Raw genomic sequence first — 24,072 nt, 5'->3', positions numbered from 1 at the left:
TTTTTTGCTTTGTAAAAGTTTGTGGCAATGTTTATGTAAGATTTGGATAATATTTAAACTTAAAATGAAACAATCTTTAGAGTTTAGACTTAAAAATCACTAAGATCTCATGTGAAACAGAGGAAACGACGACGTTTCGAGTGATGGAAAAAAAAAAGAGTGTTTTTTAGTTAAAACCCCCAAATCCTTGTCTCAGTTTGCTAGTTGCTACAATGGCGTTCTCATCCAGCTTTCGCCGTCTCTTTGCCGGATCCAACAATAGCCTCTTGTCTTCGTCATCCTCATGCGTTCGCCACTGCTCAACTCTTACGTCCCCCAAGCTCTTCGTTAGTGGTAATTTATTTCTTGAATTGTCTTCAATTTTAATCAAAGATGAATTTCCAGCTTTTCTGGAGTTGTGCTATAGATGATGTCGAGCTTGGATGATTCTAGTCATGTTCTCTTACAAAGGATAAGTATTTGTTTATCGTGTGGAACCTTTTGAGAAATGATCATTCTCCTACTTTAGTGATAAGTATAAATAGGAGGGGTGGAATTAGTGTGAAAGGGTCTTTGACCATTTCGTAAAGTGAGAGCCTTTTTGCTTAGGGAGAGAATTTGGATCTTTGATCTATTCAATCAGTTTCATCTTGTGTCTGGAATTCAACATGAAGGTTGAGATCTACTCGCCAATTTTCCATTTTTCTGATAATTGAATTTAGTGGTTAGTGAGGACTTGTGGTGAGTGTGCTAATCTTCTTTGATGTGTGGAACTCCGATGGATGTTCTGAGTTAGAGATTGCCTTAAAGGACCGTATTTTGTTTGCTTTATTAGTCTCTTTTAGACCTGAATATAAAGAGTGTTCTCATTATATGTACTCTTGTGTCTTTGGTGTATCTTGAATAGGTCTTTCTAGACTCACAACAAATGAAAAGCTTCAGGAAGCATTTGCTTCTTTTGGGGAGCTTGTGGATGGTAATGCTACTCTCTCTCCTTTTATCCTTCGTATGAATCCAACATAGAGAGCCTTAAACTCACAATTTTTGATTATGTTCCGTTGTTGCAGCGAGAGTGATCACAGATAGAGAAACAGGTAGATCAAAGGGTTTCGGATTTGTGACATATGCAACAATAGAAGATGCAGAGAAGGCCAAGAAAGAAATGAATGCAAAGTTTTTGGACGGTTGGGTGATCTTTGTGGATCCTGCAAAACCTAGAGAACCAAGACGGCCTCTGCAGCAGGAGCCTCCTCAGTCTTATTCTGGATCTGGTTTCACAACCAACAAAACCATCGGCTGGTGTAAATGAACAAAAAACCCAACTGACTACTTTATGTATGATATAAAATCAGATTCTTGGAGCCATTCATCTATTTTTGAGACAAAAGTCATATCCTTTGGAACCTTATCTTTCCGTTTTGGGCAGATTATAAGTAATAAGAGTAACTAAAAGCTAGATCAGACAAAACAGAAGATGTTTATACAAAATCAAGATTGAAAAGGACAATGACTGACCAAAAAAAAATCCAAGTCAAAAGTCAAAAACGCAGCGTTTTATGTTATCGCATCCACAGCCTCCGTCCGTCCCTTTCTCTGCCACGGTCTGTCACTGTGATCTTCTTCTCTTTTTGTCATAATAAAAAAACAAGAACTGTGACTGTGACTTTCTCATAGGGTTCAAAGGTTTGATTTTCAGACAAAAATACAATGTGACAGGGATTCTCTCGATCCTTTGATCATTTGTCTATCTTTTATGCAATTTGGTTTTGGTTTAATATACAATTGATCCCGGTTCAATGTTTAACTTTTATTAACCGGCTTAATCATTGAGGGTTGTGTAAATGTTTGATTGAGAGAGAGGACACTCTACATTATGTACGGCCTGCAGCCGAAGCTAATTCAAAACAAAAATAACCATTCTCGTTGAGACTCCACGAACCCAAGCTCTCTTCAAGGTGATCTCTCTCCCCTTTGATCATCTTCTTCTAGTCTTGAGTATTCCCCTTACTTCGAATTCACATAGTTTGGGACTTACAATTAATCAATCTGCAGCTTCCTGATTTGGTGATTGTTTAAAAACAATGCATTGTTCTCATACTCACTTCGCATCCTTCAAGCTTCCTCATTTCTTCGCGCCTAAGGTCTCTTCTCTCACTCTTTATCTATTTTGTATGTGTGTGTGTGCTTTTTTCGCCAATTAAGTAGAAAAAGTTTATAACTTTGGTTCAGCGTTTTATGGCGTCTTCACGGAGAGATTTTAGAGTGTTTGCAGTAGCAACCAGTGTGGAGGAGGCGTCTGGTAACATACAAGCAGCTCCAATCTATTTACCTGAAGGCTCATGGAAACAGGTTTTGCTTTGGCATCATAAATTAGTAATCTTTATTTATTTTTCGAGGAGTTGCTTCAAAAGTTTTGTAAAATTGAGGACCTTGTTGTTGGTTTAGATAGCTGGTGGGGTTACAGCTGCTAAAGGGTTTAAAGCTGCTGGTATGTATGCTGGATTACGAGCTGCTGGGAAGAAACCTGATCTTGCTCTTGTAACTTGTGATGTTGAAGCTGTAGCTGCAGGTTCCAATACTATAGCTTGTTTGGTCCTTAATATGTGTGTATTCAGAGGCTAAATGTTTCTGACTTTTTCTTTTGGGAATTTCTTTAGGGGTGTTTACTTTGAATGTGGTTGCTGCTGCTCCTGTAGTTTACTGCAAAAAGGTTCTTGAGACTTCCAAAACGGTAATCCTCTATCTTATCATTTCGGATTTAGGATCTCGAACCAAAGCATTTTGTGAATTTTGAGCTTTGAAATCAGTAAGTTTAAAAACTTTTCAGGCGCGTGCGGTGTTGATCAATGCCGGTCAGGCCAATGCAGCTACGGTAAGATGTTCTTAGATATAGTCCTATGCTTTTTCAGTAAGTTGAGATGTAGAGTTATGTGTTTAGGAGTTCATTAATATGATTTGTGAAGTAGCCTGAAATCTATATAGTTGTTAGCTATGCATCACTCATTATTGTTATATGTATTAAGGATTAAGATCATTCATTTTTCAGGGTGATGCTGGTTACCAAGATATGTTAGATTGTGTTGGTTCTCTTGCGACGGTATGCCCTTGGTGTCTTTCATTCCCGATTCTTGCGCAAACCTCATGTCCGTTCAACATTGTTACCGTTTGTTTCTTTATTGCTGCAGCTACTTAAAGTGAATCCAGATGAAGTGTTAATCGAGTCAACTGGGGTTATTGGTCAGAGGATTAAAAAGGTATAGCTTCTTTCTCATCCCTTTTCCATGCAAGTGCTCCGATTAAGTTAGTTTACCGTGCAGAAAGAGTTTCTCCAACATATTTCTCATGTGCTCATATTTATATTACTCTTTTTTTCTCTTGCAGAAAGAGCTTATCCAATCACTTCCAACCCTAGTCAACTCGATATCAGACTCTGTTGAAGAGTATAATCTTCTTTTCTCAATCTCTCTCTCTCTCTGAGTTTGTAGATGGCACAATCTTCAATTTCTTTAGTAGCTGTTGGACATAACCATATGAATTTGATATACAGTGCAGATTCTGCTGCTGTAGCAATCACAACAACGGATCTTGTAAGCAAGAGCGTGGCAGTTGAATCACAGGTAGGAAGGTTCAAGAAACACCTTTGTACTCTATTTCTGACATTTCATATATCTTACAAAAATTTGAAATTGTTTAGGTCGGTGGAACCATAATTAGAGTTGGGGGTATGGCAAAAGGCTCCGGGATGATACATCCAAATATGGCTACTATGTTAGGTGTATGTCCTTTATTAATTTCTTCCTAGGCGTGTATCTGTTTGAACATACATTGTTTTAAACAATGCCAAATCGATATTTATCTTTCTCAGGTCATCACAACGGATGCGCTAGTTGAAAGCGATATCTGGAGAAAGATGGTAAAGGTTGCAGTAAACCGAAGCTTCAACCAGATCACTGTAGGTTACACAATTTCAAACATTGTTGTAATTGGATACATTTCATTTCCCAAGTCTTGATTAAATTCAACTCATGGTCTTATAGGTAGATGGCGACACGAGTACTAATGACACAGTCATTGCATTGGCGAGTGGACTGTCTGGATCACCTTCTATATCTTCTTTGAATTCTAACGAAGCTGCACAGCTTCAGGCATGCCTTGATGCGGTATGTATGTTTTTTTTGCTATCTTCGTAATAGTTGTTCATGAGCTGGACTTAACATGGATGATGGAACCCTAAAAAATGTATGTATGGATGTTTTTTTTGCTATCTTCATAACAGTTGCTGCGGTGTGTAATGTTTTTCAGGTGATGCAAGGGCTCGCTAAATCAATAGCTTGGGATGGTGAAGGCGCAACATGTCTCATCGAGGTTCATAAAACAAAACTTCTTCTCCCAAACCTCTGATTTAACACAAACCTTAACACAAAAAATCACCAGGTAACTGTAAAAGGAACAGAAACTGAAGCAGAGGCAGGGAAAATTGCACGCTCGGTGGCTTCCTCTTCACTGGTCAAAGTATGAGATCAGAAATAGACGTACATGAATAATCAAAGTGAGCATTTCTTGCTTCTAAATTAATAGTAAACATTTATTGTTACTGGTGTGACAGGCAGCTGTTTATGGGAGAGATCCAAACTGGGGACGGATAGCTGCAGCTGCTGGCTATGCCGGGGTTTCTTTCCAGATGGATAAGCTGAAGATATCGCTCGGCGAGTTCTCACTCATGGAGAGTGGTCAACCTCTTCCGTTTGACAGGTTTATCTTACAGTAGATTTGTCTCTCAATGGGAAAATATAGTTAGATCATGTTCTTACACAAATGCATATAACAGGGATGGAGCCAGTAACTACCTCAAGAAAAAGGGCGAGGTTCATGGAACGGTTACGATCGATTTATCCGTAGGTAAGAGAGTGTTTTGACTAGCTTTATGAAATAAACCCTGTATTGTGGACCTGAGTGTGGTTTTGTCCGGTGAACAGGTGAAGGTGCAGCCATCGGAAAGGCTTGGGGGTGCGATCTTAGCTATGATTATGTCAAGATCAATGCTGAGTACACCTCATAGGACTGATACCGAGAGACAGAGTTTCATGTGCTGTTGTTGTGTTATTATCTCAATTTATAAACTGATTTTGCTTCAAATAAGACAGCGTTTGACACGTTTGAAAGACATTTCAATATTATATAAGATTGTTGTCAACCTCTTCCGTTTGACACGTTTGAAACTGTTGAATCTCAAAAAGGAAAAAGAAGCAACAAGACTATCAGAATAGTGTTAGGTATGATCGATCATCTATTACACATAATAAAGGTTTGAAACTCAGAGGGAAACTAAATCCAAAAAAGAATAAAGTAGAACCAACAAACGATTACAATACTTTTACGGATCATCTATTACACATAAGAAAAGTTATGAAATTCAACAAGAAACAGCACAGAGATTGGATGATTATTAGACAAGAGGTGGCCAAGCTCATAGATGTGATGAAATTAGTAAGCCAATGCCATTCAAGAAGATGCTGCAACTAAAGGCATCTGAGTTACCCATTCAAATTTCTCGCAGCTGTGTTTGCGAGAAGCTTTCTTCTTGTCTTTGCTGCTGCCACCACGCGAGGAAGAGTTGTCTTTACTCTTCTGTCCTTTCTTTCCGGTCTTCCTATGGTTGTCTTTGATCTTGGGTTTCTGCTGCTGTTTCTTGCTTCTTGTGTGGGAGGCTATGGAGGGAGGAGGATCATACACATCTGCCGCCCATGAAACACTCGTCTTCCTCAGTGAGAAGCCATGCTTCTCTCGACTGCCTTTTATGGCTGGGATGAGAACAACTGGTGGTGTCTGTTGCAATTCAAGAAACAGGTGAGAAACAACCAGCATAGAGCAAAGAATAATACGCAGCCTTGGCTTGAGAGATATGATAAGGATCTCACTAGGAAACCAATCTGACCAACAACACCCCATTTGCGAGGACAATTTAACTCTTACTAAAGTACAAACTATACAACTTTCAGAAACACTAATTCGAGACTCTTGATTCTTTCAAAACCATCTGGACTGATGCAGGAAAACATACCACACATAGAAAATATCAATGACCCACGATAGCCTAGGCAAAACAACTAGCTAGTGTGATCTTTGAAGCTCCAAAAACTGGTACCAAACTTGTTCTTAGATAAATAGACCAGAAACAGCAAAGTCTAAGAATAAAAAATAGATAGTTAATAACCAGAATCGTGACTTACAGTCGTAAGGTTCTCATCCTTGTCTTCATCATCAGAAGAGTTGGGACTTAAAGTGGATTTGCTGGAATCCTTATCATAAGTAGTTTCTTCATTTACAGTTTGGTGTATATAACCAGTTTCATCTCCATCAGTCTCCTGAGAATCTTCAGATCCAGTAAACGAGGTATGCTTGGAGCCTTTAGAACAACATTGTGTGGGACTAGAAGCAGAGATCTCAAAGCTTGCATCTTTGAAATCCAACTTGCCACAAACAGAGCTCATATCCAACTAAAAGCTGAAGAGAGTCACACAAACAAATTCAAAGTTAATTAGTAAATGAATGATCTTTAAAACACACAAAGGAAACAAAAGCATAAGACTAGTCACGGCACAAACAAATTCAAAGTTATTATCAACCAAATGCTCACACATATGAAACAAAGAGTCATTCTTAAATCCTATTCACTCTACTTGCATGAATATGAAACCTAATCTACGAAACAAAGACTCCAAAGTAAACAAAAATTAAAGCTTGAGACAGAAAAAAAAAATCACCTTTATTGGGTTGCAAAATGGAGCACCGCCAAAAATGAAAACACCAGAGATGGATCAAAGATTGTGTATCCGAGAATGAGAGAGGGAAAAGGGTAAAAAAAAAAGAAAAGGAGAGGAGAGGGGAAGAAGGAATCTGAATATGTTAACTAAGATTACCACGCCAATCACACTTTTCAAAAGGTTTCGAACGATTAGAAGAACTCAAACCAGAATGATAAGGAGTCAACGAAGGTGTCAAAGAAAGGAGAAGAAGAACAAGTAGCTTTGAGGGCACCGAAGGCATTCTTTATCTTATGCTCTTCGAAACCCTAGCACCGCAATAAAACCCTAGTTCTCCAATTTCGAAATCCAAAGATTAATCTTCAGAGATCTCAGAAAACTTTTGATGCAGAAAGAACAAAAGAGAAAGATATACCCAGAAAAAAACCCTTAAAATCGGATCATGGAAAAAAAAAAAGTAAAACCAGAGAATTAAGGAGAAGAAATAATTATATCCACAACGAATCTCACGCGTGAGGAGGAAGATAATAATAAGGAAAAAAGCTAATTTGAGAAGAAGAAGAAGAAGACGAACTACAAGGAAGAAGACGAAGAAAATGATTGATGACGTTTTTAAACAAGAATAAATCAACGGTGATAGATGTGGCGGCCTACCCTACAGATAGATTCATTACCGTACACGTGTTCCTCTTATCTTTTTAAGACTTTTCTTTATTGGGCCTTGATATTTTTCTTTTTGGGTTTATAACGGGCTAATAAACTGCTATTTAAGGAAATAAATTACACCGAACGATCTACCTAATTATTAGGTCGGTAGGATCAGATTCCCTCCATTGCTCCATAACAAAGCGGTTTCAGGATCAGTTGTATTTGTCATCTATTTTTATTGTTTGACAGGTCTTATATATATAAGATACACTGAGAATTGTTCAATCATCACTAACAACGGATAGAAGTCCATATTACCTGAAAATTCAGAATTGACATAAACATTTAAATGTTGGAAGACGCAAACATCTTAATCCCTCCTCCGTTGTAAAATCAAAACTGAGTAACAAAATTGTTTCTTCATGGTCTAAAGCAATCTCGTCACCTTCAAAAACACAACCTCTTTTGGTTCTATATATGATGCAGTCCGAGAGTGACATTATGTTTTCAAACGCAGCAACATGGTCATGGTGGTTCAGTTCGTAACGAACCCTAATACCTCAAGACTTGGTAGCTACGGCAACATATGTTATTTTGATGTCCTATAGCAAAATCACTAGTCTATCGTCTATCGTCATTGGTGGTGCATAACAACAAATCAGTACTAGTCTATCGTCTATCCTCCTTGAGGGCTATATAAGTAAATATCAATTATTAAGAGGATGAATAACCAAATAATCCATCAAATTCCGGCAAAAGACCAAACGAAATAGAGTCTAAACCAAACATTTAAACCGGAAATTTACGAGAAACCCTAACTAGTGAATTTGGTAACCGCCTTGGTGCCTTCAGAAACAGCATGCTTAGAGAGTTCACCAGGCAAGACAAGTCTAACGGCGGTTTGAATCTCCCTCGACGTAATCGTCGGCTTCTTGTTATACCTAGCGAGCTTAGACGATTCCTGAGCGAGTTTCTCGAAGATGTCGTTGATGAAACTGTTCATAATCCCCATAGCTTTCCCAGAGATCCCGATATCTGGATGGACTTGTTTCAGAACCTTGAAGATGTAGATCTTGTAAGTCTCCACGCTCTTCTTCGATTTCTTCTTCTTCTTCTCGCTTCCTCCTACTTCTTTGCTGATCTTCTTCTCCGCCTTTGGTAGTTTCTCCGCCGGTGCTTTCCCGGCAGGTTTCTTCTCCGCTCCTTTCGGTGCCATCACTGATGATGAGATTAATTTCAGAGGATTTTGAGAGACGGCGTTGATTATGATGAATTGATGATCTGAGAAGGCGTTAACAGATTTGTTGTTTATTATATAGAGAGTAGTGGTTGCTTGTAATTGGTTTCTGTGTTTTTACAAGGATTGATGACGTGGCGTAGATAAATAAACGGTTGAGATTACATAGGAGGATCTCTTCCATCTGACGCATCGCTTATTTTTATTGGGTCGCGGATTTGAAAGTTTGCTTAAGGCCCATATACGCTGAGTCTAAGAAATAAACCGACACCGTTTCTAGATTAGCTAAAGAGTTAAGCCCAAGGCCCAGTACTAGTTGGTTGTTTAACAACAACCAACCAGTCGTCGGTTGCAATATGGAAAGTTACACTTTATACGGCATCGTTTCAAAGGTAACCTTTTAAATCAAGCTATCACGAACAAGATCCAACGGTCTAGATCAATTCAATCCTACCAAAAAAAAAACAAGAAAAACGAAAAAAGAAATCTCCGAGATACGATTGACCGGAATGCTGACGTACTCCTTCGGTAATGCGCTCAATCTCTCGAATCCTCCGAGTAGATGATTCTGGTACTAGTTTTTGAGATTCCTTCAGTCTTATAGAATCTATTGTATTAAAGGCTTCTTAATGGTTTCAAGATTAGTTTGAACTTTGTCTATGGGACAAGTTGTATTGAGTTCCTTTTGTTAACATGGACTATGTTTATTGTCTCACTCACTCAGTCGAAATTGGGGTTTGACAATATTAATATCAAGATGTGGAACATTGAGCTGGTGATGGATGACAAGAGAATGAAGCTGCAAATTTGGGATAATTCACAAAACAGGGGTTGGTTTCTGTTTCTGACATATTCTCTGAGAGAATCATCTTGTCTCCCTTTTGCTATTTTATTATTTTCTGATGTGTGAATGTATTCTCCTTCTTTATTTATGGTGGGAATCTACAAATATCGCCTAAGTGGTTTTAATCTTATTGCAACATACTTAAGGGGAGAGCCATGGGGGCATTTTACAGATTAAAATCATCTTTTCAGTAGTAAATATTATCTTTACTCTTAGACATCATCACGTTTTTATTGAGTTTGATTTCTGTTATATATCTACTAACTATGATTAGACATCCAGGAATCAGATCCCCTAACATAACATTTGAGCAAAGACAATGTCAACACGATTCGAGTGGTAAACACAGCTGGTTTTGGATCACAAGCATAAGAGTATTTCTACCTTCTCCTTCCATGGTCTATTATTTAATTTCTCCTCCTTATTTTTCACGTGATTTTGTTTTTTTTTTTACCCGTCACTTTATTTGTCATTTCCATGATGTGCCAAATTTTCCAAGGGCCAAGTTCTTACTGATGAATATGGAATCAAGTTCTTTTTTAGACCCTATGTCATGGCTCTGGCTATTGTTATTGTCTTCAAGATATACACTAACGTTGGTTTTTTTTCATTGGCTGATGATTTATGGAGTTACAAAGTGCCACGATTAGTTTGAATGTGAAGGAACACAAACATGAACATTGTTTCCGTAAGCGACTTATATATATATATATATATGTGTGTGTGTGTGTGTTGAATGTAGTAAAATAACATATCCAACAGAAAGGTAAAGTACTCTGTTTCCAAGGGTTAGTTGACTACCTGAGCAAAGATTACTAGATTAGTCCATGCATTACCCTAATCCTAATTCATTGTAGACTCCAACATCAGTTATATCATTGACAATCTATTTGTCGTGTATGATGATTGTTTTGATCGTAACACGACCTATCTTCTGTCTTGAAATTTCTCCAAGCTACGCGAAATCAGGCTACCGGAGGAACATCCCCAAGCTACGTAAAAATCAGCATATTGCGGTTCTTAAAACGTGTAAAACGTAAGGTAAGGAGAAGAAACAAAGGCATGCACCACAATTTCTTTCTTTGTTATCTATGATATAGTCTTCTTTATTTCCTTTCTTTAGCCTTCGTCCCTAATGTTTATGGAGTTACATATTATTACCTACATATCTTTATATTTTCTACATCTCTTTATATTTTCTAAACCATACCTAGCTAATGATTCAAAGACAATTATAAAAAGAAAGAAAAAAAAAACAAGTTAGGATTGTTGAAACTTCTTTCGGTATGTGATTGGAAATTATGTCTTCAGATATGTAAAGGGTTCGCTTTTGCTTTTTTGCCACAATGGCGATGCCTATTGTCTGCTTTCTAGTTCGCATCAGATCAAGACTTATTTGGATCTTATAGTGTAACTTTCACTCCTAATTCTCCTTTATTTTTGTAGATATTAATAAAACCAAGCCAAATCCAGATGAGCATAACTTGCTATCAAACAATATCCAATTTTGATTCTGTTTTATCAATTTAACATTTCACACGATTGGAATCTATATATATATATATATATATTTTTTTAAAGTTTGATGAGATATGATTCATATGGATGAGCTTCTCTCATGATTGGGTGTCACAACATAATCTATCGTGTCGTGATTAAAACTAGCTAGTAATTATCTATTAGGAAAATGGGAATTATGGGGTTGAGATTAGAGATAGGTCAAGGCGAAGTTAAATCTGATGAAGAACGCACCGAAGAAATAAAGCTGCAAGTGGGTGATAAGACTTGATGTCTGAGTCGACTTACACCATTTTAAACATTTGAGACAGACACACTAACAAAGTAATTATGTTCCCACCAATCACCAACTACTTCACTTAGATCTGTTCTCCATAATCTTTACACATACCTTCTTCTTCATTTTTTGCTCATCTTTTTTTAATTAGTAATTATTGCTCTTTTCTACCTACATCTTTTAAATTAGTAACTTCATTTTCTTCTTTTAGATTATAGTATTAACACTCACGAAGTACCAACTCTTATCTTAAATAGTCTAACCCGTAATGCAAAGACAACTAAACTCTAGAACTTAACTTTTTGGACGTTGGATTATGTGACTCTGCAGTGTGCATAAGCTTAATTTAAGCTCAAACATAGGTTTGTTGTTAGAGATCAAATTCTTTTCTTCAATTCGAATTGTACTGATTGAGTGATTGTTCATATATTTGAATTTTAATACACTTTGCTTCTGATAAGAGGAAACCTGTTAAACAATTATCTCAATTATATATATATATATATATATATATATATTACTTAAACTAAAGTATCTTTTGTATCATATGTGAGATTCCTAACATTTTGTGGACCAACGACACAATGTTTATTTGTTTACACTATGAAAATGTAATGAAAAATAAGAAAAAGTAGTATATAAACCCCCCTGGTTATGTTTCAAATTTCAACTAAACTACGCAGAGTCGGATGAATTATTGTCGATTGATAACACTAAAAAAAATCATACCTAAAGAAAAGGCTAATTAAAAAACAGGTAAATGAAAAAGTTAACGCTAATCGTTACAATCGCACTCGGGACCACAATTAGAGAGTATTATCTTATATTAATTTCTAATAAGACCATATTAAAGCATGCCCTCCCCCCCCCCCCCCATAAATCATACTCAAATTATTCTCAATTCATATATTATTCTTTTTCGATTATAGTATTACATTAGGCACTTGTATATCATATAAAATTATGTAGATATTTAACACTGAGAGGAGAAATAACATCGGAGATCTACGAGCAAATCCATCTTCAATTTTTCTAATGACTTTTAAGAAAACGAATAACAATATTAATCCACTAGATAGATCGATGTTCATAAACGAAAGCACATTAAATCTCGTAATTGTTATATAACTTCTGATGAAAAGAAAGTATTAAAAGGAAAGACAATGCCCATATGTATTGAAATGAGGACCGCCCAAAGCATTAGCATACACAATAATGCGGGGAAAAGCATTACTAGGCAATAATGCGAGAGAAAGCATTACATAACAAGTTAAAAAAAGAGAAAAAGGAGCAACTGGGAAAAACTTGATCAGAAGAAGACGATCATTATCTTTCTTTTCGTTTGTTGTATCTTTGACCATATAAATACCATAAATAAATTAATGGAGATCCCATTCTTTCACCTTTTACTTTCGATGTTTACATATTCAATTTGGAGCTTTCAAAAACAGCCTTATATATGCGGTTTCGTATCGTTTGCCCACATACATATATCTAGGAGACTAGGAGATGATATTATAGGTCATCCAAAGGTTGGCCCGCAAGAAAAAACGACATTGTATATAGTCTCGTATATACAATCCTATATTAAGACGTTTTATATAAAAATTTATGCAGATATCATAAAAGTTTTCTTTGGTTTAACATCACCTATTGGTTTTATTGTTAGTCGGAGGTTAAATCCATAATGTATCTTGTGTTCTCACGATCTCATATAAAACCAATATACAATAACCCTATGTATAGTATAGTGATATGCAATAGTCTTCTTATAAAACTTCTCTACGAACGTTTCAGCCTTCATAATTGTATAATGAAAGTGCCAAAAGATCTAATACAAAGTGAGTTTATATGTGAAAATATACTGTCAAACGGTTAGAAAGGAGAGACGTTAATCAAAAATCATACCTTACCTTCAATAATAGCGATCAAGAAAAAAATTTCTTTTAAATCATTGCAGTTTATTCATTCCCAATCTCTTATCCTTTTTTTTTTTTTTTAAAGATCGGTGCACCACACGGAATCTTACTTTTTGTTAGCTCAAAAGGGAAAGCAGATGTATATTTAGAGTCCCAGTGTTATTTTGCACGTCTCTTATTGGTTCTTACAAAGTACGTAAACGTTAACGTTTAAGGATTTGGTTAAATTGCAATCTTATGTGTATGTATAAGATTTTTTTTTAATTTATATATATACGTCATATTAAAAGGTTTATGCATGTATCTGTGACTTTGACTCAATTTTAAACCAAGCGAACATAAGTAATATCGTTTCTTGACAGTTTTATCTTTTCATGTTTGCTTTTGGTCAATGTTTTCACGCCCCAGCTGGTCAGACTGGTTAACCCGCGATCCGAAAACTTCACCTGTTTGGATATAGTACTAATAACCGGTAATAATAAAATCGGAAAAACCCAAAAAAACTGCTATTAATCCGTGACTCAGTAAACCGGTTGACCCGACTAGTTATCAGTTCAAAAAAATATACTTGATTTTTTAAAAAGTATAGAGATTCACAGTTTCAATTATTTTTATAATCTTTATTTCTTTAAAGCTTAAACGGCAACACACATAACTCACGACACACCTCTCATCTTCAACTTCTTAGTAATCTCTCATACTTTACGTAAGACCAATTAGTTATTTTTGGAGATGTTTTATTAGTGTTCTTTATTAATTTATTTGGATTTAAAAGTTTTAATCATTTATTATTATTATTAAACTTCGTACTTTGTTAAACATGATATTCTTTTTATGATATTTTTAAAAATGTTTATTTTATATAAATGCATTAAACATATTTTATTCAATTGACCCGTGGTCGAATCCGATTGACCCAATGACCTGGTGACCCGATGACCTGGTGACCCGAGAGCTAGTCCGGTTTGCAATTTGGATCGGATTTCAAAACATTTGTTTTGGTCAAAAATAATAATTACATATGTCTCTAGAGACACATGTATAGCCTTAGGATGTATAGTAACTAAACTAAATCATTTTTGTATCTTCTTGGTATTTCTCTACTTGTATAATGTATATGAACATATTTCTATCAAATAATCATGTAATTTTAATCAAAAGGGATTTTTTTTTCAGGTTAAGAGATAGTACTAAAGCTCCACCACATTTATATGTATAACAACAACAAAAAAGTGAAAAGAAAATAATGTTACAAAAAAAAAATCTCCAAAATTGCCTATCAATCAAAATTACTACATGCGTGTGACACTTTAAATTGGTTAGTAACATTTAATATCTACAGATCTAAAATTAGTACATGCGTCATCTAAAATTTCATCAAAATTTTAATTTATTTTAGATCAATATCACTTACAACATTAATAGCACGTACGTATTATATAATAACCAAAAAGATTATATATCATTATTTATTAGCCCACTGCAGCTTCTTGTCAACCAACTTTAAATTTGATATACGTCTTATATGGTGAATAGTTCATATATACCTGCCAAGTGCAGAATTATGAATCAAAAACGCAACCGAACCGATTCTTCTTTACAAAAATAAAATAAAATTATATGTAAGAAAATAATGAAAGTGATTCCACCAGAAACTAAGTGGCAAACTGGGAACAGTGCAAATGACCCAAAATATTGGCGATTATACGCACTTACATCAATAAATATTCCATGACCTAAAATAAATTAGAAAATAACTTAATAAAAAGGAAAAAAGCAAAAAAAAAAAAAATGTAACCAATGATCACTCTACCCAACAGTGTCGGTATATTGTGACTCACTAATCGTTTACTTAGTTTATATACAAGAAAGAGCTCGATCCATCAACACCTCTCCTGCTGGAGTTAGGCGATCGACCATTCATCTAATGATATATGGGAACATAAAAAAGTTCTGCTTAGGACATTTCTATGTTGTATTTTTATACAACCGAGGAAAATAATGTAGTAGTAAACGATACATGAGATATTTTGACCCAAAAAATGACATTGTTTCAGCAATTTTTTTTGGTTGATAAAATTGATAAATGCTTCTGATGGTAGTTGACATAGTTATCAATATAACATATAGTTAAAAACGAACTGTATACTTCCACAACAAGAATGTTATTATCAAGAAAATGAATCAAATGAGAGAATATATATTTGATTACAGCTAGCGTGCAATCAAATTCGATCAAATATTAAATATACGAACACAAAGAATTACATTTAACTATTTTTACAATTTTTTGTATCTTTGGATGGTTTTAGGTTATAAGGTAGAGAAATACGTCCCATAATTTAAGAGTAAGGAATTGGACAACTTGTCTGAAAATTTGTAAGAAAGAAAAATAAAAATTACGGACATACTTTTATAATATAATATTTTACACTAAACAAAGACGTATAAGTTTCCGTAGAGGAAAGGATGTTCACATCACATCCTTTATCATTTGGCTCTATATAAAGAGAGATAACCAAGACAAAACATAACAACTCATTTCTATTAAAAAGAAATATCTCCATATATCTATATTGCTACTACTTTAAAATATAATCAACCTAGATTCTTGATCCTAAGTTATTAGGATGGAGGAAGTAAAGAAGAGGGATTGCATGGAGAAGGCAAGGCCATTCATTTCAATGGTAGTGTTACAAGTAGGACTAGCGGGAATGGATATTCTGTCAAAGGCTGTTCTAAACAAAGGCATGAGCAATTACGTCCTTGTTGTTTACCGTCATGCTGTTGCTACCATCGTTATGGCCCCCTTCGCCTTCTACTTCGACAAGTACGTACTATTCTCTATCTTCCCTGCTATTTAGATCAACATAGTTCAATGTTTTGTTTGAACCGCTACATCAAAATATCATCTACACGAAGATTTCATTCTTTTTACGTTTGTGTTTATTTCGAAGAAAAAAAAAAGTAAAATTGTTGGGAATATAACAGAGTTTGCAGGATATATATCAAGTTTGATCAATATTAGGAACAGAGTTTGCAATACAAATATTTTAGGCTACCTTCGTGTTTCTATGTGATGGTATATCTGTGATCATGAATATGATAGTATAGAAATGCAAACACAAACGCAAAGAAACTCTTGTGGTCATATTCCACTAAAGAAATTTTATATTAAATCATGTATACATATTTATTGTTGAGTTGTTTTATGTCAAAAAAAAAAAAAAATGTGGGTGGTGACTGGCGCGTGCATGGACGTTTGGTGTGTTGGAAGGATGAATGAAAGTAACAAAAAGAAAGAATGAGGCTTTTGACGTAATATATGATGATAAGAAATGGTCACTCATATGTTAAAAGACAAAAGACTTGTAACCGTTTTATGTTTGCTTTTCTGTGGCTTCTGTCATGATCATGCATTCAATATGAGAGTCGTTCCAATTTTTTAGTGTTTCTTTTTGCAAAAAGAGATATACTAATTCAACATCAAGTGCTTAATTTAAAAGTGTGTATGCTTTAGTAATTGTGAATTTGTAATCTAGTAATTTCTAGTCAGTCTATGAACCAAATTGAAATGATTTTAGGCTTATGCATAGTTCATGTTCTAATCAATTTTCAGTTTTCTGATCAAATTTGATTTTAAATAAAAACAGGAAGGTGAGACCGAAGATGACACTGGTGATATTCTTCAAGATATCACTCCTTGGTTTACTCGAGTAATATTTTTTTTTCTTCATTTCATTCTGTTTTTTTTTTCTTTTTCTTAACTTGATCTAATAAACAATTTTGTAATAATATAGGCCAGTGATCGATCAAAACTTATACTATCTAGGGATGAAATACACTACCGCTACATTTGCAACCGCCATGTACAACGTCCTACCAGCAATCACTTTTGTCCTTGCTTATATATTCGGGCTCGAAAGAGTGAAGCTACGGTGCATCAGGAGCGCGGGTAAGGTGATTGGGACGTTGGCTACAGTTGGAGGAGCCATGATCATGACACTTGTTAAAGGCCCGGTTCTTGATCTCTTTTGGACGAAAGGAATATCTTCAAAAAACACAGATGGCACTGACATTCACAGCGCCATCAAAGGAGCAGTATTGGTCACAATTGGTTGTTTTAGCTATGCATGTTTCATGATTCTTCAAGTAAGCTAGATTCTCTCTACTTCAAAAATAATACAGCTATGGGTTGATTTTGACAAATTAATGAATCAATGTTTTCATCAGGCAGTAACACTGAGAACTTACCCGGCTGAGCTTTCTCTCACAGCATGGATATGCCTAATGGGTACAATAGAAGGAACGGTCGTGGCATTAGTGATGGAGAAAGGAAATCCTAGCGCTTGGGCTATTGGTTGGGACACTAAACTTCTTACATCCACCTATAGTGTAAGATTCATTCATACATTCACCTATATTGTAAGATTGATTCATCACTAATTATATTAATAAAATAAGTTATTGAATCTAAATTGTGTGCAGGGGATAGTATGCTCAGCATTGGCTTACTATGTTGGAGGAGTGGTGATGAAAACTAGAGGTCCTGTGTTTGTAACAGCTTTTAGTCCTCTATGTATGATCATAGTAGCGATTATGTCGACCATCATCTTTGCAGAGCAGATGTATCTTGGAAGGTAAGCAAATCACCAAACATAAAACATGAGCTATTTAACTATCAAAATCAGAATGATTGTAATGAAAATAGTTTGTTTCTTTGTCAGGGTTCTTGGTGCGGTTGTTATATGTGGAGGGTTATACCTTGTGATATGGGGCAAAGGCAAAGATTACAAATATCAAGTCACACTGCTAACAAATGATGCATCAACACAACCAAAGCTAGAACTAAGCGGAATTGGAAAGGATAATATAGATCATGAAGTCATTACAATCAGCAAGCAAGGAGAAAAGAGAACAACAATTGTAGATTCAGTCTAACTCAACAAGTATATCGACAAATGTTTTTCATGGAGGAGTCAGAACGTATCACAGAGATTTTCCACTAGTTTCCAATATGTATCAGAGAAACTGTAGAAAAAGAATTGTTAACTACCATGGACGGAAAAATCTTTCCAAGAGGAAATGCAAAATTTATATATGATAAAACTATGTGATTCATGCCGTATATATACAATGAAATATGGTAAATGAATTACCAGTACAGGAGAAAAATTATTGACAATGAAGTTACAATTCTCTCAAAAGTGAGCTTATTTAACCTCCTTTGTGCTTCAAAATATCACTGAAAAATGGCAAAATTCTACCACAAGACACGCTCATACAGACTTACCATGGTCTAAGGAAAAAGAAAAAAAAAGATTGTATTGGAGCTAAGAGTTTTCCTAATAGTGTCTAAACCAGAGTTCATGACTCATGACTAGTAAACCCTACAACGTCCCGGTTACGTTCATTAGAAAGAGCTGTAATCTCTACAAGAAGTAGAAACATAGTGAACAAAGTAAGAAGCAAAGAGTAGATTCTAGCATTCTCAATGAGAGCCCTTAAAAATAACTTTTGAGTTCTGATTTTTCTGAATATTTTCAAAAATCATCATAAATTTGATGAATATAACTAACTCATATTAACTAATTAACAAACAAAAAAAAAAACTGTTAGAGGCAGAGTCGTTTTAGTGATATGCATAATTCATGTAACTTACTTCAGAGGAATGAAGTCTTATATTAATCCTTAGGAATGGAGAACTGTCGATACTTTGTATGGATGGGAAACGTTAACCTGGAAATTGTACCTAATCATGCCTATCCCTGAGAACAATATACGTATAGTGAAATAATCACTGATATAATTAGGGATTTAGACATAACTTAATTATGAGCATAATCCTTGTGAGATGTGATGCACACCATATGTTGTGTATTTTTTAATATAACCTATACAAGCGAAGAAATTGAATAAAAATCATTATGCTAATTATTATAGTTTTATGTTTGTGACATCTAAAAGTTGGAAATTGAATTTTGGGTTTCGTGATCAATTTTAGAAGTTTATCTTCATACCTCTGTTTTTGGGTGTTTCTGAAAAATTAAAAATTTAGAGGACAATTCTGTAAATAGTAAGAACTACGAAGAATGAAGTGCAAACAAGGTGAGAAAGTTATACGAGGAGAGCCGAGAGGCTCCAGTGATTTGGGCTTTTCATGTTTGGGTCTATTAAGTGTGTGCAAGAAAATTGATTTTTGAAATTTTTACTTTAATAAACAAAAGCTTTTATATGTTCCAGTGTTCCACTTACTTTAAAAATCAACATCTAATCTCGATCTAATCCAAAACTTAGCTAATAGAGGGAAACAAGAAAAAAAAAGGTTAACCCAATATTAACATAATTTAAACAATCTTGCTTTTGCCAAATTCGAAAGCTCCACTGTCCAATCCTAGGAATCCATGTGTTCATCTCTTCTTTGTGTCAACATGAAAACATCCAAAAAGAAATAGAAACAAAAAAAAACAAAAGTAAATTAGGAAGCAGAGGATATAAGTCTAGGTTGTGTATCTATACAACTTTGTGCACGCGTGAGCAACCAGATCTCTTCAGCTTGGACTTTCCCGTGGCGCGTATAAGGCAATACCGGGTTTGGACGATGGTTTTGGTTAACCGGTTTAGTTTTCCGGTTCGATTGATTATGAGTCAAGTCAATATGTACCGAAAATAAAGATTGAACCGGTCTGTGGTCCGAGAATCTTGACTCTCCCCTCACGTACCAAAGTTGCTTCATCCCGTCACCTTTCCACAATATCCGATCACACCTGAAAATTAAATTTTGAAAACATTGTTAGAAAAAAACAAAGTTTAAAATCATCATTATTGTAAAATATTCAGTTCATGTTAATTATCTTACCAAGCCGGAGTTCGTCGTTTATCTTTTGATTTTCCGGTCTGGACAACGTAATTATCAGAGTTTATTTGATATTTATACGTTGGTGCGAAATAAATTTTGCCTTCTTCCCATCCCCTAAAAACTCTACCAGCACTTTGTTCTATCTTTAGCTGCAAGAGAACATGCTTTATTAGTTTAAGTACTCTTAAATAAGTATTTTATATACACAATTAATAAGCTGTACATAAAAAAATTGTGTACCTGATCTTTCTCTAGAAGTGCTTCCCAATCATGGTTTATAAGTTTTTCATGTACGTCACTGCTCGCCCTTAGCCGATAATTCAAATCTCCGAGCCATATAACTTTACTGTAACACAAACACATAATTAACAAAATTAATAAGTTAAATCAAACTTCAATATAATAAAATAAACTTGTTATTCGGACATTTTTCATATAGACTTACTCGTGGTCCATTATTGTCTCGGGTCGAGAATCTTTAGAAGAACGTGAGAATCTTGTCCTCTTAAATATTTCAGCCACATCTAAATTTCTTCTGACCTCGTCGCCTTCTTTTTCTCCAGACGTAAGATGGGTACAAACAAAGCATAGACTTGTCTCATGCAACGACATGCTGATGGATACGGAGCCCTACGCAAGGTTACATCGTTAATTAGCTACCAAGCATACACATATGTCAAAATATCTTAGAATTTTACACCCAAAAAAAAAAAAAAAATCCTAGAATCAGCTCTATTGAAACTTTGTATATCTTGTATTAACCTTGTTTCCAAGATATCCCATGATACCACGGCCAACGCATGAAACCTTGAGGTTGGTTATACGTTTCCGGAGATCATCTCTAACCCATACACACAAAAATACCCCCACCATTTGTTTACTCGCCGCGAGGCTATATCCGCGAAGAGGGGTCGAATTGCATGGAATTGGGTTATCATCCGAGAGACCTGAGAAGCTGAAGCGGGGCTGTTGTGATGATTTCGTAAGTTCAAAGGAGGTTCTGTGATTTTTAACAACTTCAAGGTCGTTGTTGTTGTTGTTGTTCAAGGCTTCTCGGATAAGAGACAACCACTTAGCCGCTGGACCACTGTCCTCGGCTCCAAGAACATTACCGGCATTTAATGGCACGATTTCTTGAAACCTAAACAAAACAAAATAATGAAATGATATAATTAGTCCAAACCATATATATGTTAAAATAGGAGAAAATTCGTTAATATGATTATAAGCATACCCTAGCACGTAAATATCGGCATCTGTGGGAGATTCAAGCCAATCTTTTAAGTCTAATCCTTCATGTGGCGACTTCCCTCCCACGTTCCATGTCCCCACGAACATTCTAATCATCAACAATTGAACAACTTACAAAGTTAGTAACCATAGCTAATTGTAACTAAAAATAAGATAATTTGTAGGTTAATCATGAAAGCATATATATTACTTGAGATCAAGTTTGTCATCAACACGTGTCAGATGTTGTTCACCGGTTGATTGTTTTAAATCCCCATTTCCTTGGCCCAACCACCCTATTACAACCGCAAAACAAAAACAAATTTAATTAATTACGTATTAATTAGTATTATAAAAAATTATATACGGACAAAGATATGTATAAAACAAAAACTGGTGAATTGTATGAATAGCAAGTACACCTAAAACTTACGACTTTTTTCGTACTTATAGCCTAAGTCCTCATCTCTCATCCTACACGTCGAAACAGATATTACAACTAATCTATCATTTTCTTTGTTTTTGTCTTTACAACTAATCTCATTTTATCACTTGTTAAAACAAGATTTTCATAGATAAACTTCGGTTCCTTAATATCCCATTATGCCGTCGTTTTTAACACATATGTCTAATCCTACTACCAAAGATGGACCCAAAAGCTTTATAATGTACGGAGACTGTCTCAGTTCTAGTACGGACATTAGATACGACGCCGTTTTCGATGCACAATAACAATATAATAAAAATTCATGAGATTTTTTATATATTTTTTACCTGGAAAATTTTCCGGCACGATCATGTCGGAGCAGCTTTTTCGCCTTGGCTCCATATTCACTAGAGAAAAAAAAAACCCTCCGGTTAGTCGAGGACAAAAATATTTAAAAAAAAACGGCACGGAGTTCTTTAGATAAATATCCAAAACGGGACGAGTCAATATCTCACCTTTGACTGAGTAGTCGGAGTGGAATTCGTAAGCGCCGCTACGTAGGTTTAGCCACTTCCTCACGACGGTCCTTGGCCAAGAAGCCTATATATAAAGCAAAACGCAGCCGGTTTTAGCCAAAAGATGATTTTAAAGAACTAAAAACTACATGTGGTTTTAAAGAACGTACCTTAGATTTCAAGATCTTGCCCATATTTCTGTAATAGAACGCTCTGCTATTTTTTCCGCCACCGTTGTTGTGTTTTGTACAAAGTCAAGAACCACGAATCCGAGGATTTATAAAGGATGAGGATCTGGAAATTAAGAGGTAATCAAGATATTAGTACGCGTAAGAGAAAACGAAATTAATGGAAAAATAATGACTAATAACTATATGAATAATATTTATTGCGATATTTGGGTCCAATCAAAGAGCAAGAAAGACAGAAATTATAATGTTAAATAAAGAAAACGCAGACAAAAAAATTGAAACAAAAATAATACTAGTAGCTAAGATATTCAACGGGAAAATAGAAAAAAAACCTAGTTGCAGGAGAATCGGAGACAGATATTTTAAAAACTTAACTACTTATAAAAAAAATAAACAGTTCTAGAGTCTTAATTAAGGGAGAATTATATTAAAAAGCATGTTGTAAAACTTTAATTAACACATGCCATGCCCATGGCATGATGCGTATGAAGCCATGTTCTTCCTTTACAGAGGGGAAAAATAAACAGAGAATAAGGTTTTGTAAACGAGAACTGAAACTTTGTTTCTTGTTTTAGAAATAAAAAGCTAATTACCCGAAAATATAAGCGTACGCATCTTTGAACTAGGGAGGTGCAATAACGAGATCGATGAGAGGAACGATAACAAAACCATTTTTTCCTATGGTTAGTGTTAAAAGGGGAAAATAAGGAAACAGAGCTATCATGAAGAGAAAAAAACAGAGCAAGTAAAAGAAGACGAAAGCGTGAGGAAAATTCAAGGGAAGACATTTGTGAGTTTCAAACAATAGATAGTCTTGTCCGAAAACGACTTAATGAACAAATAGGGTAAATTACAGATTTATTAGCTGTAATAATTGTAGTTTTGTAGGAGGGAAGCTATAGACTTACATGAGTATAAGTTATACAAAACAATGTTTTGTGAACGAAAATGGAGAAGGGCCAGTTTAAATTTTGAGGAGGAGAAACCTGTGAGAGAGAGAGAAAGAGAAAAGTTCTGAAGGATGAAGAAGAACGTTGTGCGCTTATACGGCTGTAAATGGAATTTATAAAAGTTGTGTTATGTGTGGGGAGGTGGACTGATTGGACCAATACATTCCTTATTTTATCTGTGATATTTTAATATTTAATGATACTTTACATTACCTATGCAAAGGTGTACTGAGATGGAAGGTTATGCAATTTTAAATATTTCCTTAATTGTAATTTTGGAAATTTACTATATCTTTGGCTATGGCCTGTGGGGAGATCTAGAAGTAGGAAAGGTTTGTGGATCAGGAAGAGGTCTTATTGTCGACAAAAAAAAAAAAAGGTCTTATTATATCAAAAGTGTTTTTGGTTTCGGTTTTTCATTATTTTGGTAAAGCTTGTAGACTTTTGTGTCTACCATTGTACCTTTTATTTATTAAGTTTTCACAAAATAAACTTAAAAGTTTCAACTTACCTATTTAAAATATATTATATACTTAAATTATAAAATAATTTATATATTAAAATAATATGATTTAAAAAAATTATAAGTTTAAGTGAAAGGTCCGTAGTAATCGACTAGAAAAAAAAAATGAACAATTCATGATAGGGACTCGCTTCAAAATCACATTAACATAAATTTATTTCTGGAGTACATAAATTGCATTTTCCAACGAT

General features: G+C 35.0%; 6 protein-coding genes and 1 long non-coding RNA gene across 13 annotated transcripts; 4 read left to right on the top strand and 3 right to left on the bottom strand.

Moving 5' to 3' along the window:
* Nucleotides 1-85: 85 nt before the first annotated feature.
* On the top strand, nt 86-1,385 carry LOC104792537 (organelle RRM domain-containing protein 2, mitochondrial). The gene is made up of 3 exons (XM_010518718.3): nt 86-333; nt 887-955; nt 1,047-1,385. The coding sequence occupies exons 1-3, from the start codon at nt 213-215 to the stop codon at nt 1,286-1,288; spliced, it is 432 nt and encodes a 143-aa protein (XP_010517020.1). The 5' UTR covers nt 86-212; the 3' UTR covers nt 1,289-1,385.
* Nucleotides 1,386-1,609: 224 nt separating this feature from the next.
* Nucleotides 1,610-5,175, top strand: LOC104792536 (arginine biosynthesis bifunctional protein ArgJ, chloroplastic). 5 transcript variants are annotated; one of them, XM_010518717.3, is made up of 18 exons: nt 1,610-1,934; nt 2,032-2,120; nt 2,209-2,328; nt 2,425-2,548; nt 2,637-2,710; nt 2,807-2,851; nt 3,026-3,076; nt 3,165-3,233; nt 3,361-3,419; nt 3,527-3,596; nt 3,674-3,754; nt 3,845-3,931; nt 4,017-4,139; nt 4,282-4,344; nt 4,414-4,491; nt 4,586-4,731; nt 4,808-4,878; nt 4,956-5,175. In XM_010518717.3, exons 2-18 carry the CDS (start codon nt 2,061-2,063, stop codon nt 5,036-5,038), a joined length of 1,404 nt encoding a protein of 467 aa, XP_010517019.1. In that variant the 5' UTR covers nt 1,610-1,934; nt 2,032-2,060; the 3' UTR covers nt 5,039-5,175. The 5 variants fall into 5 exon arrangements, 4 of the variants coding, with proteins under 4 accessions (XP_010517019.1, XP_087310684.1, XP_087310686.1 ...); XM_087454558.1 differs by having other exon boundaries at nt 1,650-1,934; nt 3,845-3,935; nt 4,021-4,139; XM_087454560.1 differs by having other exon boundaries at nt 1,808-1,934; nt 2,252-2,328.
* Nucleotides 5,176-5,235: 60 nt separating this feature from the next.
* On the bottom strand, nt 5,236-8,674 carry LOC104792534 (uncharacterized). The gene is made up of 3 exons (XM_010518716.3): nt 6,744-8,674; nt 6,210-6,483; nt 5,236-5,805 (listed from the first exon to the last, which is right to left on the bottom strand). The coding sequence occupies exons 2-3, from the start codon at nt 6,468-6,470 to the stop codon at nt 5,482-5,484; spliced, it is 585 nt and encodes a 194-aa protein (XP_010517018.2). The 5' UTR covers nt 6,471-6,483; nt 6,744-8,674; the 3' UTR covers nt 5,236-5,481.
* Nucleotides 8,119-8,607, bottom strand: LOC104699284 (histone H2B.4). Its single transcript, XM_087454561.1, has one exon. It carries the CDS (start codon nt 8,605-8,607, stop codon nt 8,206-8,208), a length of 402 nt encoding a protein of 133 aa, XP_087310687.1. The 3' UTR covers nt 8,119-8,205.
* A 334-nt stretch (nt 8,675-9,008) lies between the features above and the next one.
* On the top strand, nt 9,009-10,728 carry LOC147942940 (uncharacterized). 2 transcript variants are annotated; one of them, XR_015558867.1, is made up of 3 exons: nt 9,060-9,199; nt 9,353-9,458; nt 9,755-10,728. It is a non-coding gene; the product is annotated as an uncharacterized LOC147942940 (long non-coding RNA). The 2 variants fall into 2 exon arrangements; XR_015558866.1 differs by lacking the exon at nt 9,755-10,728 and having other exon boundaries at nt 9,009-9,199; nt 9,353-9,691.
* Nucleotides 10,729-15,645: 4,917 nt separating this feature from the next.
* Nucleotides 15,646-18,295, top strand: LOC104792533 (WAT1-related protein At2g37460). Its single transcript, XM_010518715.3, has 6 exons — nt 15,646-16,016; nt 16,840-16,902; nt 16,987-17,338; nt 17,420-17,581; nt 17,675-17,826; nt 17,914-18,295. Exons 1-6 carry the CDS (start codon nt 15,817-15,819, stop codon nt 18,125-18,127), a joined length of 1,143 nt encoding a protein of 380 aa, XP_010517017.1. The 5' UTR covers nt 15,646-15,816; the 3' UTR covers nt 18,128-18,295.
* A 1,206-nt stretch (nt 18,296-19,501) lies between these two features.
* Nucleotides 19,502-23,448, bottom strand: LOC104792532 (type I inositol polyphosphate 5-phosphatase 8). Of its 2 annotated transcripts, none has more exons than XM_010518713.3 (11): nt 23,317-23,448; nt 22,388-22,511; nt 22,218-22,302; nt 22,050-22,109; nt 21,487-21,571; nt 21,280-21,384; nt 20,808-21,186; nt 20,491-20,675; nt 20,286-20,391; nt 20,046-20,194; nt 19,502-19,953 (listed from the first exon to the last, which is right to left on the bottom strand). In XM_010518713.3, exons 2-11 carry the CDS (start codon nt 22,409-22,411, stop codon nt 19,665-19,667), a joined length of 1,467 nt encoding a protein of 488 aa, XP_010517015.1. In that variant the 5' UTR covers nt 22,412-22,511; nt 23,317-23,448; the 3' UTR covers nt 19,502-19,664. The 2 variants fall into 2 exon arrangements, with proteins under 2 accessions (XP_010517015.1, XP_010517016.1); XM_010518714.3 differs by having other exon boundaries at nt 23,002-23,444.
* Nucleotides 23,449-24,072: the final 624 nt, after the last annotated feature.

This window comes from Camelina sativa, chromosome 6, assembly GCF_030686135.1.
Source record: "Camelina sativa cultivar CO46 ecotype springtype chromosome 6, ASM3068613v1".
Taxonomy (NCBI): Eukaryota; Viridiplantae; Streptophyta; class Magnoliopsida; order Brassicales; family Brassicaceae; genus Camelina; species Camelina sativa.
This window is presented reverse-complemented; position numbering and strand designations above follow the sequence as displayed.